Genomic DNA, 13,865 nt, shown 5'->3' on the forward strand with positions numbered 1-13,865 from the left:
GTGCGTTTGTGTGCGTTTGTGCACCATTTCTAATTAGCTCTCCTGGGCTAATAAAGGTCAACATGTTCTCCTGCTGATACTCCATATATAATGAGCTGAGAAATAGACAGTTATTAATAGACACACATTGCAGCAGTGTGTGTGTGTGTGTGTGTGTGTGTGTGTGTGTGTGATGGAGAGATTCAGCAGGTGTTGATGTGTGGTCTTGTGTTGATGTATTCAGCTGTGTATGAATAGACTCTGCTGACAGACTCACACACTCATAGTGGTGTACAGTGGTGACAATGGGCGCAGAAGGGGGAGAGAGGGAGGGAGGGAGGTGCTAGACTGGGGGGTGAGGGAGTGGGGTTGTGTGACCAGATTTGACCCATGACATTGCACCCACATGACACACAACTGTCGGCACCAGTAGACAAGTTGTAGTACAAGAGGAACCAACATAAAAGCAACACGTCCTGCAGCGGTGACAGACAAAGCCACTGAGGACGAGGAGGAGTGATGATGATGATGAACGAGAGGAATAAGAAGCAACGGGGAGCTGTAGGACAGAACAGGTGGAGGAGGACTAGTAGATTAGAGTAAAACTGGCTGAGCTGGTAGAAGATCAATAGGATTCAAAGGAAGTAATAGACTTGCAGCTTGGACCTGCAGTAGAAGAAGACGGGTAAGGACCGTCGGAGGGTCTCTAACGACTAACAGATCTGTCTTAGTACCTGAACAACTAGTAAAACTAGAGGACAGATACGTTGAATCAATGCATGGATCTAATAAAAAGTATAGTAAAGGATAGGTTGCATTGATAAGGGACTGGTAGACAACAGCTTGGTGGGACTAGTCAAGCAATCGGCAAGATCAGACAATATCTAATAGAAATGTGTGGTGCTAGTTTGATAAGAAGTGTCAAGAGTTATTATAGAAAATTTGTTATGCTACAGTAACAGGACTTACCAGTAAAACTGGTATAAGATTATTAGGACTAGCAGAAGTCTAAGGTAGACCTGACCTTACAATGTGTTAAACTACATAACAGAGCATGATTAGAACAATTCAAGGTTTGTTAAAAAACTGGAGGGAACTAGTAGAGGACTGGTGGAATGACAATAATAAGAATATGAATTACTTCATTAACCCCCCCAAGGTAAATTAATTTGTCTGGCAGTTCATCTACCATTTGCAGAAGAATTAAAAAGCCTGATGGCTGAAGGTACAAAGGATCTAAGTACCGGTAGATCCTAGATCCTGGAGATTTTGGTAGATCCTGGACCAGGTGAAACCCGTGAAGGACAGGTGTGATGATAGAGGTCTGATGGAGAACTGGGTTGGTAAATAGAGCAAAACTGATTGGGCTATTACAAGTAAGAGACTGGTTGGACTTGCATGAGTAGCTGATGACTGGTGAGGTCTGTTGGAGGTCTCAAAGGACTAAAAGATCTGGTATATCTATGGATATTCTCATTCATCCAGGTCATCGTTCTTTTCTGGGCAAATTGAATCGTAGACAACTGGACCTATACGCAACAAGTCTCACTACGAACTGATGAAGCCCCTTGGATAGAGGCAAAACGTCTTCCCAGACAAATACAAGTCCAGTTGCCTACAATTCAGAAAAGAAGATCTGGTATAGTACATGAACAATTAACTAGAGGACAGGTAGGATTAGTCAGTGTATGGATATTATAGACAGTGTAGCAAAGGACAGGTGATTGATAAAAAAAACAGTGAGACAACAACTCCTTGTGAGTTAATTGAAAACTTTGGCAAAAAACAAGGTCCGCACACCAGAAGCAGCTCCAAAGTTATTCTTTATTATCGCCTGAATGTGTGACGTTTCTGGTACACAATCAAACTCACACTCACGTCACACATTAAGGTGATAATAAAGAATAACTTTGGAGCTGCTTCTGGTGTGCGGACCTTGTTTTTTTTGCCATTTTAAGCATTTTTTGTCTAACACCCAGTCTTTTGTGGATGTGCATGCTGCTTTAATAGTTTTAATAGAAACCTTTACCAGCAGAAGCAGTAATGGCCAATAGGGTTAGGTTAGCTGTATGGGGACTAGTCTAACGTGAACTTGTGGTGGAACAAGTCAAGTTAGAAAACTAGTTGGACTAGTGGAACTAGTAAAGGACAGGATCAGTGAATGGATCGTATAGGAAACATATGGGAAGTAAAGGACAGGATGGATTGATAAAGGGCTGGTAGGTAAGATCAAGAGATCTGTAAGACTTGACCAGGCAAGACTTACTGTGGTAGAAAACATGTAATGGTTGTGTAACTGGTGAAAATAGTAAGACTAGTCAAGGTTTATTAGAAAACTAATGGGGCTACTGTAGTAGAGGACTGGAAGGACTCGTCCAGGTCAGATATTTTGTTCTTTCATCCTTTCCTTAATTATTTCTCTTGCATTTTTTTGGGGAGAAATCCTCTCCTGTGCTTCTTCCTCTCCTCCTCCTTTCTTCTCTTATTCCTCCTCTTTTTTGAATCACGATGCAATGAACTGGGGGAGAGAGCGAGGGAGCAGCGCAGGGACAGAGGGAGACCGAGAAGAGAGGGATTTCCATTGAGACAGAGGGGCTGTCATCGCCGCTCACCCTGAATATCATCACCTCAGTGATTCACATTATACTGTCTCTTTCTCGCTGTGTGTTGGTCGCCTTCCTCTATCCACACACTCTCTCTCTCTCCCCCCTCTCTCTTGCTCTCTCTCTCTCTCACACACGTGTCTCCCTCCAATCACACAGACAGTCAGTCAGACGGCGATTCTCCGCTGTTTGGTTTTCTGTTTTCTCTTCGCTGCTTTTTTCGTTATCGGGGGAGCAGATGATAGAGAGGAGAGGGAGGAGGAGGAGGAGGGGGTGAGACAGCTCTCTCTCCCTGTTGATGATGTGGAGTAGTTTCCTGAGTCGAGGTAGGAAATCCCTCTCCTGTCTATTTCGGTTTTCAGCTGCAGAATTTAGCCGGTGTGTGTTTTTTTCAACCGTATAGCGTCTTCTTCCTCTGTGTCTGGCTGCGTGATTGGGTTCAGTGTTTGCACTGTTGTCTGCACACAGGTGTGTCTTATACTGTTTGTGTGAGTGTGTTGTTTCTTGGGGAGGATGGTGGTGGTGATGGGGGCGACATGACCTGGGGGTCACGACCTGGACTCAAAGGTTATAGTCAGGTTATAGTCTGTGTTTGTGCATGTGTTTGTGTGTGTGTGTGTGGTCGCTGCTTCAGTCTAAACTGTCCGTTCATCACAGGCTGGTTATAATTATGTAAGTTGTTTACACAGAATAACAAATTATGTGATTTTCTAAGGCTGTTTTATGTTTAATGTGACTGTGTCATTTTATTATGTTGAGGTGAGGTTAATTTTTGTTCATCGACTGTTGGTTTGATTTGTGAACCCATGAAGACACCGTAGCGAAACAACAGCAATAAAATGTAGATTCAGTTTTTGTATTGGCTGAGTTATAGAAGGAACAATTTGTAAAGATAAAGAGAAAATGTGATAAATAGTGAAGGGAGCTGACTTTAACAACAAGTGATGATGTTATACAACCTAAAATTTGTTAAAAATAAAAACTTAAGTGCTAGTATTGCTGCATAACTGGAATAATTTTCAATTCCAATTATGTAAATCATTAGCATGATGAATATTTAAATGTTATTTAAACCAATAACAAAAATATTGCTGCAGCATTTGAAAATGTCTCCAGTCACATATCAGTGCAACCAGAAGACTGAGGAGACCTTTCCGATTTGTTTTTGCGTATTTCAATGTTCACATATTAGTATATTTTTTATTTATTTAACCTTTATTTACCCAGGCAAGCAATTAAGAACTAATTCTTATTTACAAATGCAGCCTGATATGAAATTGTTACTATAGCCTACTATTGCATCCTAATCCTAATAGTTTGACTGGTGCATCAAGGTGTATCAGAACAAGACAAATTGTGAATAACAATGTGAAAGCGCTGAGCGTCCTGCTGTTGAAAAACAAGACTTTGGGTCGTTTGTGCAGCAGCACCCATAGTTACGTTTTGTTTCCAGGTGACATCTAGTGGCTGTAGTGATTATGACAAGGGCAAAGGGGAAAAAAGACAATGTCCATGTCAGGATTAGCCTAGAAATCTAGACACACCCTAGCGGCAGCAAATATATTTGATCTCTGGCTTGTCAGGCTATGTCAGGATGAGATGAAGCTGTAAAGTTGTTGTTTGTCTTTTTGGTAACCTTGACAACCAATGTTGTATCAGAGAGTTTATGACAACAGTGTGAACAACAACCGGTCCACAGTCATGCTGCTAACAGATTTATGAAGGTTTAGAAACAACATGGCTTAAAGGTAGAGTTGGAGATCTCATTCTGGAGCATTTTTTTTTTTACAAAATTGTTCTAAATCCTCTTCACACTCCGATTGCAACCAATTAATTAAATACGTTTTCACAAAAATGAAAAAAGTCAGTCACCTGTGGGACAGACAATCCTGTAAAAACAGTATCCAATCATTGTGAATGCGACGTTAGAGTCAATTGGATCGTGATGTGTCAGTCAGGCTGCCGTCTCTGTCCCTTTCTCCCTCCTCTTCGCAAACCGCTCTACCGCACTAATGGCGTGCGTGAAAAGTGTCTTCAACGTGTTACGACGCGGAAAAGACAACGACAGTGATACAATGTAGCTACCACACTCCAGTCTGGTCGGTGGTGATGTAGCTCTGAGCTGGATGCTGGTTGGTTTATTATGATGTTAGTTGGGTGTTTTCTGTCACGTGAACGAGCCATGAGAGAAAGCTGGAGGAAAGTTAGCGATGCTGCGCAGCAACACCCGACAGAAAACAGCGTCCCTCAAATTGGCATTGCATTGGATCGCGCCACGGCGTCACCTTGATGTGAACCCAATACTGAACAAGCGTTGCGTGTTGCTGCGCTCTGGAGGCGTGGCTTGATAGAGAAGTCTGAGGAAAGGGGCTTCGACTTTTGACTTGTGTATTTTCAAAATGTGACCTGAACCATTTTTCTAGGATCTCCAACCCTACCTTTAAATGTCAGCATGCTAACATTTCGCCTTGTGACGATGCTAATGCACTGATGCTAAGCAGGTAAAATGTTGTTAAAATGTACTATGGACACTATATCAGTTTACTCTGTATGTGAATTATTAATTAGCACAAACAACATGAAAGTTGTTTTGCCACTTTGGGATTGGAGGGATATTGCTTATAACCACACACATGAATCACTTGGTTGCACATCTGTAGAGTCCGTACACCAAATCTAATCACTCTCCATCTAATAGTTATATTAGATATTTCAGTTTGTACCAAGGTGGTGGGCAGACTGACAGACAGACCAACCCACATTCTGGCAGCAGCTGGCCAAAAAACAAACTGAAACAACAACAACTCTCTATCAACCACCATCTTTCTTTTTCTGTATGCCAACTTCTCCACCTCAAAAAAGTAGGCAACATTTTGGCTCCTGCGTAGGATTTTTTTTTTTCATTCTCTTGGCACAAATGAACAAATGCACCAAAAAAAAAAAGAAGAAGCAGGTGGACAGAAATGTACTTACTGTGGATTTTGTTCACTTCTGATCTCTGCTACAAACACTGCGCCACACTGTGCAGCCTTATTTGCTGTCTCCTAAAATGTGATGATGATCTTGTTATGTGTGCTCAGCCTGGAAATCTGCTTGCCCCTAGTATATTCACACAGAGAAAGGACTGTTTTTTATTTTATGTCCAGGTGTATCAGCAGCTAAATGGACTTTAAGGATCCTGTTTTGTGCAGAAATGATTTCCAGAAGATTCTTGGGGGAAAAAAATAACAACATTATATCGGAGTAGAAGAAAATAATGAGATTGGTCTTCTGGATCTGTGACTATACTTGCTGTGTGTCTGTCTGACATTCCTCTCATTATAGATAGCGTGACTGCGGTGATTACCCACACACTGCCGCTCATCACTACAGCACAGTGTGTGTTTGTGTATGTCTGCATGTGTGTGTGCGTGAGACAAACACACACACACAATGGATCCCCTTGTCTCGTCTGTGTCTGGTTTTATTCCTGCAGATTAAACCTGAGCTTCTTCCTTATAGATGTTGTTTTGTTTTTCTCCCGAAACTGACACATGACAAAACAAATCACAGGTTTGTGTGAAAATGCAGTTTAATCGATACGTTCAGGCTCCCTTGTTGTGTCTTTGCCGGTTCATGACGTTCATGGCGGTTTGTGGAGTTTGCAGTTGCCAGGTTGCTCAGCAGGGTTTCGCTTGCTGTTGCTCCGTGGCCTCTTTTAGTCAGAACTGGGCTCATTTAACACAGAGATATTTAAATCTGCGTCAGTGGTGCTGCAAAATATGAAAATCCCTCTTAGATGAGTGTTGGAGAAAAAAAAAGAAAAAGAAAGAAGAAGCAGCAATCAGATAAGAAACTTATTTCTATTCTCGGCTGTTCTCAGTCATTTCAAAGTAAAAGTCCCTCGTCTCTTTTAGCATCACCCTTTAGGGCAGCAACAAATGATTATTTTCATCGCTGGTTGATCCAATAATGATTTTAATTAGTTGATTAACTGCGTAATCATTTTCATGATGTAATGAAATTAAAACATCTCAAGGCCAAAGGAGATGTGCTGCATTTATATACTTTAATTTGGTTAAAGAGACCCCGAGGAGTTTGTATTTGGTTATAAAAGAGTCTCATATGCGGATGAATCTACGTTATCCACACTTGCTAATGGGTCCATTTTCGATACATATATCGTTTTGTCTTTATAGTTATTTTGATATTATTATTTAGTGGCTGTCTCGCCCAGCATTTCCTAGTTTCGGTTTCCCGGACGCTGCCCCACGGGTCATGGGAATAACGACGGTATCTGATCGTATTCGAACCTCCGACTTTCATTCTTGATCAATGAAAACATTCTTGCCAAATGTTTTAGCTTTTTTCCGTCTTGTGCCGGTCCAAGAATTTCACCGTGCGCATGGAGGCTCATGGGAAATGTAGTGTAAACTGGAAACATGGATTTTGTTCAGTATTTTTCCTTTAAAAATCACTAAAACGTTAAATCAATAATCAATCAGTTGACAATTCTCTTTATGTTTATCAATGATCTCTGTTTCCATTATATAAGCAGAACCAGCGAGCCTATCATCGCCCAGTTAAGACAGTTTCAAAGTTTTTTTTTTCAAAAGATTTTACAGTGTACCAGATTTTCTCTCTGTCTCGAGCTCGAACCGGAGTTTGTCCATCACCTCTTGCCGTACATTAACATCCCAAAGTGACAGATACATAGAAATCTACTGCATCTACTACATCTACTACATTTTCATGAAATTTCCCGATCAATTTCTTGTTCCACAAAATATAAACTTCTGAGAGTGGAGATAGCCACTTTCCTACCCCTCCTGCTCCTGACTGGAAGAAGAAGCGCTCAGTCACCTGTGTGTTGTTTTGTTCATTGTTTGATCCTAAGGATATTTCTACTGTAGGTAGACATGGTCTGTTTATGTTAGTTTCTACTGTTTTCTACTGACTCTCAGTCTGGAGCTCTCCTGTCTGCTTTCATATTCCTGATTGGTCTGCTGTGTGTGTGTGTGTGTGTGTGTGTGTATATGTGTGTTTTTGTGTGTTCATTTTGGATGAAGAAGGATCTGAATGTGACCTACTTACACACACACATGCACACATAACACACACACACGCACACACACACACACGCTTGTTATGTTAATGTGTGTTTCTCTGCATAATAATAATGCGGTGTGATGTCTAATGCTGCTGTCAGCAAAACCACACTCACTCTATGTCTCTCTATACCGCTGTGGATGAGGAATATTTAAGATGCAGATGAAGGTAGTAAGACGGGTTCTCCTCCCCGTAGAGTCACTGGTGTATTAATATCCTGCGCTCCTCCAGCTGCAGTCATTTGATTTTAGCAGCAGCAGTGTTTCCTGCAGTGGGAAGCCAGTGAGGGATCATCATGTCATTGCACTGTGAGGACGTCCAGGGGTAAAAAAACTGGCACCGCTGTGGCTCTGCTTGTGCCCACATTTGCCTCTGCAGTGACACGGGCACAAAGTCAGAGGAAGGGGGTGGAGGATTATGGAGCTGAGGGACAGTTTCTTTATTCGTAGTCAAATATTTTGGGGTGGGGGTGGAGAGAGGGAGATGAAAAGCAGAACAGAGCTGGAGTCAGGTCGTGGTTCGTCTGCAGCAGCAACAGCCCCTAGAAAGCTCACTAATTAACAACGCTGTATCTAGTTTGTTTAACCTGTGCACAAACAGAGAAAATGCAAAAAAAATAAGAAAAAAAATGTTGGTTTGTGTTTTTTTTTAGGGGGGAAGCTATATGTGCTGTACAGTAATTAAGACCCCACCACACACCCGTGAAAATGAGATGATGCATCTCAGGGGATTTGCGCTTTAATTAAGTTTGAATAATTACATTTGAAATAAATTAACATTAATCAACATGTGCCGGTGTGTGAGCTGCAGTTTGTTGGCGAGATGTTGCGGAGCGAAGTGACACGTTAACAAATACAAACATGAGACGTGGAACAGCAGCAAGTAAATACCAGTAAACAGCAGCACCTGCTTCTCATTAGCTGTTGCATCCTGTTGTGCACCTCTGATGGCTTAACGGTGACACTGGAAGCTTAAAACAGAGTCGACCATGAGTCTGTGATTCACTCTCACATGTTGAGTATGAGTGGATCTCCTTGTTTAGTGTAGGTGGTCTCTGTCCGCTTGTTTTTATGCACATTTTCAATTTGTGTGTGTGTAGAAACAAAACTTTGGACTTTTTCGAGAGCTGTCACGCAATTTTTTTGTTTTATGTGCAGTTGCCACATGTTAATTTTGGCGTCACAAGCTAAACCGTATCTGCTGACAGTTACCACCTGGATGGATGGAGCTGTCTTGTTCTTTTGTTTTTTTGTAACCAGTGTTTTCTTAAGTTTTTAAAGCAGGCACAGAACAATGAACACACATGACAGCAACTCTAGGTATAAGTTTATCACATAAACAGAATGGCATAAAAGAAGACAGGAAGACAGGAAAAACCCCCAGAAAAAAATGTAAAGTGAAAACAAAACAAACAAAAGTATTACATGAATAGTTCTTAGATCACAGTTCAGATTACACATGGACCTGGGACTATGCAGCCAAATCAATGAAACAAAATCAAAAACTGAGAAAGAGCACAGATACAGTCAATCAACATTGCAGCAACCTCTGCCATTTTTTTTTATTTAAGCATATTTTTTATGCCAATTACAGTGAGAGGCCTTTGAGTGTTTCTGGGCAATATTTATTTTATGTGTTTTTGCTGAATGTATGATAAAGTTACATTTGCATAAAGCAGCATACTGTTAGTTATATTTTTCTTGTGTCCAGACAATGAAATCAAGAATGATGTTACCTGCTTGACAGTTTCGACTGTGACTCCAGTCTTCCTTAGAAGCGCCGAACTGGCCAGCTGATAAATGACACCTCAGCAGTACGTCGGATGACGCTTCTGAGGAAGACTGGAGTCACAGTCGAAACTGTCAAGCAGGTAACATCATTCTTGATTTCATTGTCTGAACACAAGAAAAATATAACTAATATATTTGAGAAGACAAAATGAACATAATTAATCTAGCAGCATACAGTATTTTCCCATTATTAAACACATGAAAGATACATTTTTAAGAAATAAAGAATGTGCAATTACTTTGCGATTAATCACAATCAGCTGTGGACACTCTATGGACACACTGATTAAAACAAAAATGCACCAAAGTGTAAAAGAAGGAAAGTAAACAAAAATGTATCTTGATGTTGCCATTGACGTTCAAGAAATAGAAACATCAGATCTGTGGGGATCAGTGATCTTGATAAACAACTCGGACGTGCTCATGAATTTGCTTCTTATTTTGTTTGTTTGGTCATAATCTACGAATTTTATTAACAATTCAACAAGTGCAACAAGGTTTGATGTCAGTGCAGACAAAGACCACAAAAGGAAAAACTTGTGCACACATTATGATAGTGTGGAAATACTGTATCTACATCTTATTAGTTAAAAAGATAAAACTATAACAGAGGTGCAGAACTATGAATTATAAGGTACTGTATGCAGAAAGAGTTTATATCAGAAAGAGCTTGAATCATTGTAGCACATAACCTACAACACATTTGAATGGAAACCACAGAGTGTGTGTGTGTGTGTGTATAAAAAGATTAAAAACCCACTGATGCAGCGAATCAGTTCATGCCACCAACAAACAAGTGCAACATCTGATATCTCTCTATATTTTTAATGTTTTTTTATTACCTGTGAACCAGCTGCTGCTTTTTGCCTGATACCCACACACACACACACACGCACACACACACGCTGCGCTCTGAGTAACAGGACATGGTGTGAACTGACGACAACTGCTCTCTGATCTCGTCGCGCACACACACACACACACACACACACACACACACACACACACACACACTCAAAAAGCAGTGACTGCAGCAGGGTAATTTAATCTTTAATCCTCCAATATAATCTGTAAGTAGAGTGTGTGGTCTCTCTTTCTCTCTCTCTCGCTCTCTCTCCCTCTCGTCCTTTGGGATAGAGTTTCTTCTCCCTAGAGGAAATGGCAGCAGGGGATTAAGGAGACACACACACACACACATACAGAAACACACACCTGACGCTGAGGGTTCGGGGGTTCAGATAGCGATGACACATGCCACTCTTGCTCCAGTCACCTGATACACTCCCTCTCTCTCTCTCTCCCTCTGTCTCCCTCTTTCTCTCTTTCTCTCTTTCTCTCTTTCTCTCTTTCACACACACACAGAGAGTGAGTGAGCCGTGGGTGTTTTGGCTGTTGGTCTTTGGTTTGTAAAAAAGACGACAGCAGAGTAACACAGACAGACGGAGAGAGAAAAGAAAAGAGCGGTGCAGTAGACGACAGACAGACAGACAGACAGACAGACAGACAGACAGATAGATAGATAGAGGAGGTTACAGACAGTAGAGTACAGTAGATACACAGAGAGAGAGAGGAACAGACGAACTGGATCCAGATAAAGGCCAAAGTCGTGTGTCGGTTCAGGTAGGTTCAGCCTGTTTGCATCCATCCTCATCCTCAGCCTTCATCACTTCACTTCCTGCCGTCTTGTGTGTGTGAGAAATGTGTCTCCTGCTGCTGCTGCCGGTCGGTTTCACTTTGACTCTGTTGGTGCGAATCACTTCACAGTCTGATTAAACCAGACGAACGTCTTCTCTCTCTCTGCTGAGGTGGAGGCTGAAACAGCAGCAGAGTGGAGGATAATGATGATGATGATTTTTTAAATTTTTTTTATTTAAAGCAGAAGTAAGTGGTCCGGTCGTTTTCGCTAATGCTGCGTTCCAGGCAGGCTTTTGAAATCGTAAATTACAGCTTCAAGTCACAACTTACGACTTTGTAGCGTTCCAGGCAACCCACTCGTGTTTTTCCGACCTGTTTTACCGGTGAAAGTCACTATAACGGCCACTCGTAACTTCCGACCGGTGAACTCGTACCAGATCGAACTGGTACGACTTCACGGTCGGAAAAATACGAGTTTCCTTGAACGCACCATAACAATCCTCGTCCCTACGTCGCCACATTCACGGCGTTCCTTGGCTGCACACACAGCCCTGCATGCCGTTCTCTCTCCTCATTGGATAAAAACTGTAGGATACGATAAATGTTTTCTCCTCAGCTCAGAGCAGAGCAGAGTGACTGACAGACCCGTGTTTCAGTCCAAACACTCTATGTAAGTGATTGCTGTCGGAAGATATAACTATTTAAGACTTATATTAACACAAATATATCACTTACTTCTGCTTTAACCTTTATTTATCCAGGAAGGATCAATTGAGATTCAACAATCTCTTTTCCAAAGATGTCCTGGTCAGGAAGAGCTGCATTACAAAACAAACAATCAAAACAAGCGAGAACATACATAGCAAGAGCAAGGCAGCAAAAAGACAATGATAATCAATACAATAAAGGAGATCCTAAAAGTGCAACACAATTTGAAAGCTAAGAGTCACAGATGCAACTGGTGACTAATAATTCAGAGAGAGATTTTTTAATGTTGTTTTAATGTTTACACCACAGGAAAAACCTCTTGTCACATACACGTTGTACTTTATGATTTATTCACCAAACTGTGACATTAAAAGTAAGAGGTTTATGTAGACTGTGATTCAAACAACCAGACTCGTTGCTTTGGTAACGGCCCACGATTTGATTCACTGTGTAATTTTTGTTGCATGAATCAGTTCCCAGTGAAAATACTCACTGGTTTGTTGTGCTGGTGGTTAATGAGGAAATGAGAGATGAACACACTGAAGTGCTTTTGTTGATACTGAGAATCTGGCAAAGCTCAATATTGTTTACAATTTAGTTCTTCTTATTGTGTAATTGATAAAAAAAAAAAGATGATAAAAGGAGAAAAGCTGCATGTTATATTACAGCCTGCATGTCTTACCATTGCTGTGTAATGTAAAATCCAGTACATACATTATTTGTCCTGTGTAGGAGAGATGAAGTATGAGAAGGTAATGTTCATATTTGCCAGCTCCACCCACGGATCTGGTTATTCAATTAATCAATTATTCAGTTGATAGAGAATTCCCCAGTGGCTCTCTTGAATATTGAATTATCATTTGATTTGGTCTTTCAAAGCATATAAGTCGGATATTTGCTGTTTCCACAGAGGATTTGATGCATCTCATAGTCACACGTGGCGGTTAACTGAATATCGCCTTCGTCTGCAGGAACTTGTAGCAGATATTTTTTCAGTATATTTTGACATTACTGATTTGAAATAAAGTCAAGTCAGGAAAAAGGTTCATACCTCCTGAAAAATGTTCTTGCAGCTCACACGGCACTAACTCGTAATGAGCTCTGAAAGGTTCTTGTTGTCATCTGAGGAGGAAAAACAACATAGTAAAGTGTCGTATAACACACTAATGCGGTGGATCACACTGTTCTCACTTTAAGTACCAGTAAGAAACACTAAGTCATTTATTGGGACTTGATGAGACTGTGTTGTTATGTTTCTTTGTATTGAAAACCTTTGCACACCAGCGTTACACTTGTGTATGTAATTAAGTTTGATTGTTCTGATGAGTCATTATAAAGATATAAACTCCTCTGGGACTATAACTGAATTTTCGATTGACAGTGATTTATTTAGACGCTCAACAAGTTTATTAATGTAATCAGATTTTAATCCCCTTTTCTCATGTGATTGTCTTTTGCTAATGCCTTCCTTATTTGTGAACGGATTTATTCTTTGACTTCATTCTGTGATACCAAAACATTATAGCTCATTTTACTGTATAGTTCAGTTCATTCAACCTTTTTACACATTAGTTGGTAAAGATCATATTTACAGTTATCCTTATTTTTCATTTTTAAAGGCTCATTGTAAATATTATTGATTTTGGATGATTACATGGTTATAACACTAATTTCTTTCATCTATAGTGATCTATGGGTCATTGGACAGATCAGTACTGTCAGACAGCACCCTGATCAACATGTTGGATGAATAAAGTGAACAATGACACCGTTATGGATTAATACTTAACCACATTTCACTGTTTGGTGCCAGTGATGGTGCATGTGTGTGTGTGTGTGTGTGTGTGTTTACTAGTGTGGTTTGTGTAGTAGGTTATTTGAGAAGCAGGGTCTTTGTCTCCTGCGGTTATTTTGTCACTGAACCAAGGTTAAAGATCTGTGGTTGTCTCTTTTACGTCTGATCGTCTGGCTTTGACTTTATAACAAATGAAGCTGGAGCTGTAAACATGAGCTCATGTGTAATAATGACAGACAGCAGCTAATGAGTATATTTATCCTGTGG

The 13,865-nt window shown here is 40.6% G+C and overlaps 1 protein-coding gene across 3 annotated transcripts in view; it reads left to right on the plus strand.

Annotated features, from left to right (window-relative positions):
- znf385b (zinc finger protein 385B) overlaps positions 1-13,865 on the plus strand; it is a 53,276-nt gene that overhangs the window by 5,652 nt on the left and 33,759 nt on the right. Inside the window, exon 1 of one of the 3 annotated variants that reach the window (XM_085765417.1) lies at positions 2,459-2,908. The exons of the other annotated variants lie outside the window; for them this stretch is intronic. Coding sequence (XP_085621543.1) covers positions 2,881-2,908 — 28 coding nt within the window. The 5' untranslated portion in view covers positions 2,459-2,880. Of the gene's footprint in view, positions 1-2,458; positions 2,909-13,865 lie in introns of those variants that run through there. 3 annotated transcript variants of the gene reach the window in all.

Source organism: Trachurus japonicus, chromosome 21 (assembly GCF_045865225.1).
Source record: "Trachurus japonicus isolate A0001 chromosome 21, Traja_1.0".
Classification (NCBI taxonomy): Eukaryota; Metazoa; Chordata; class Actinopteri; order Carangiformes; family Carangidae; genus Trachurus; species Trachurus japonicus.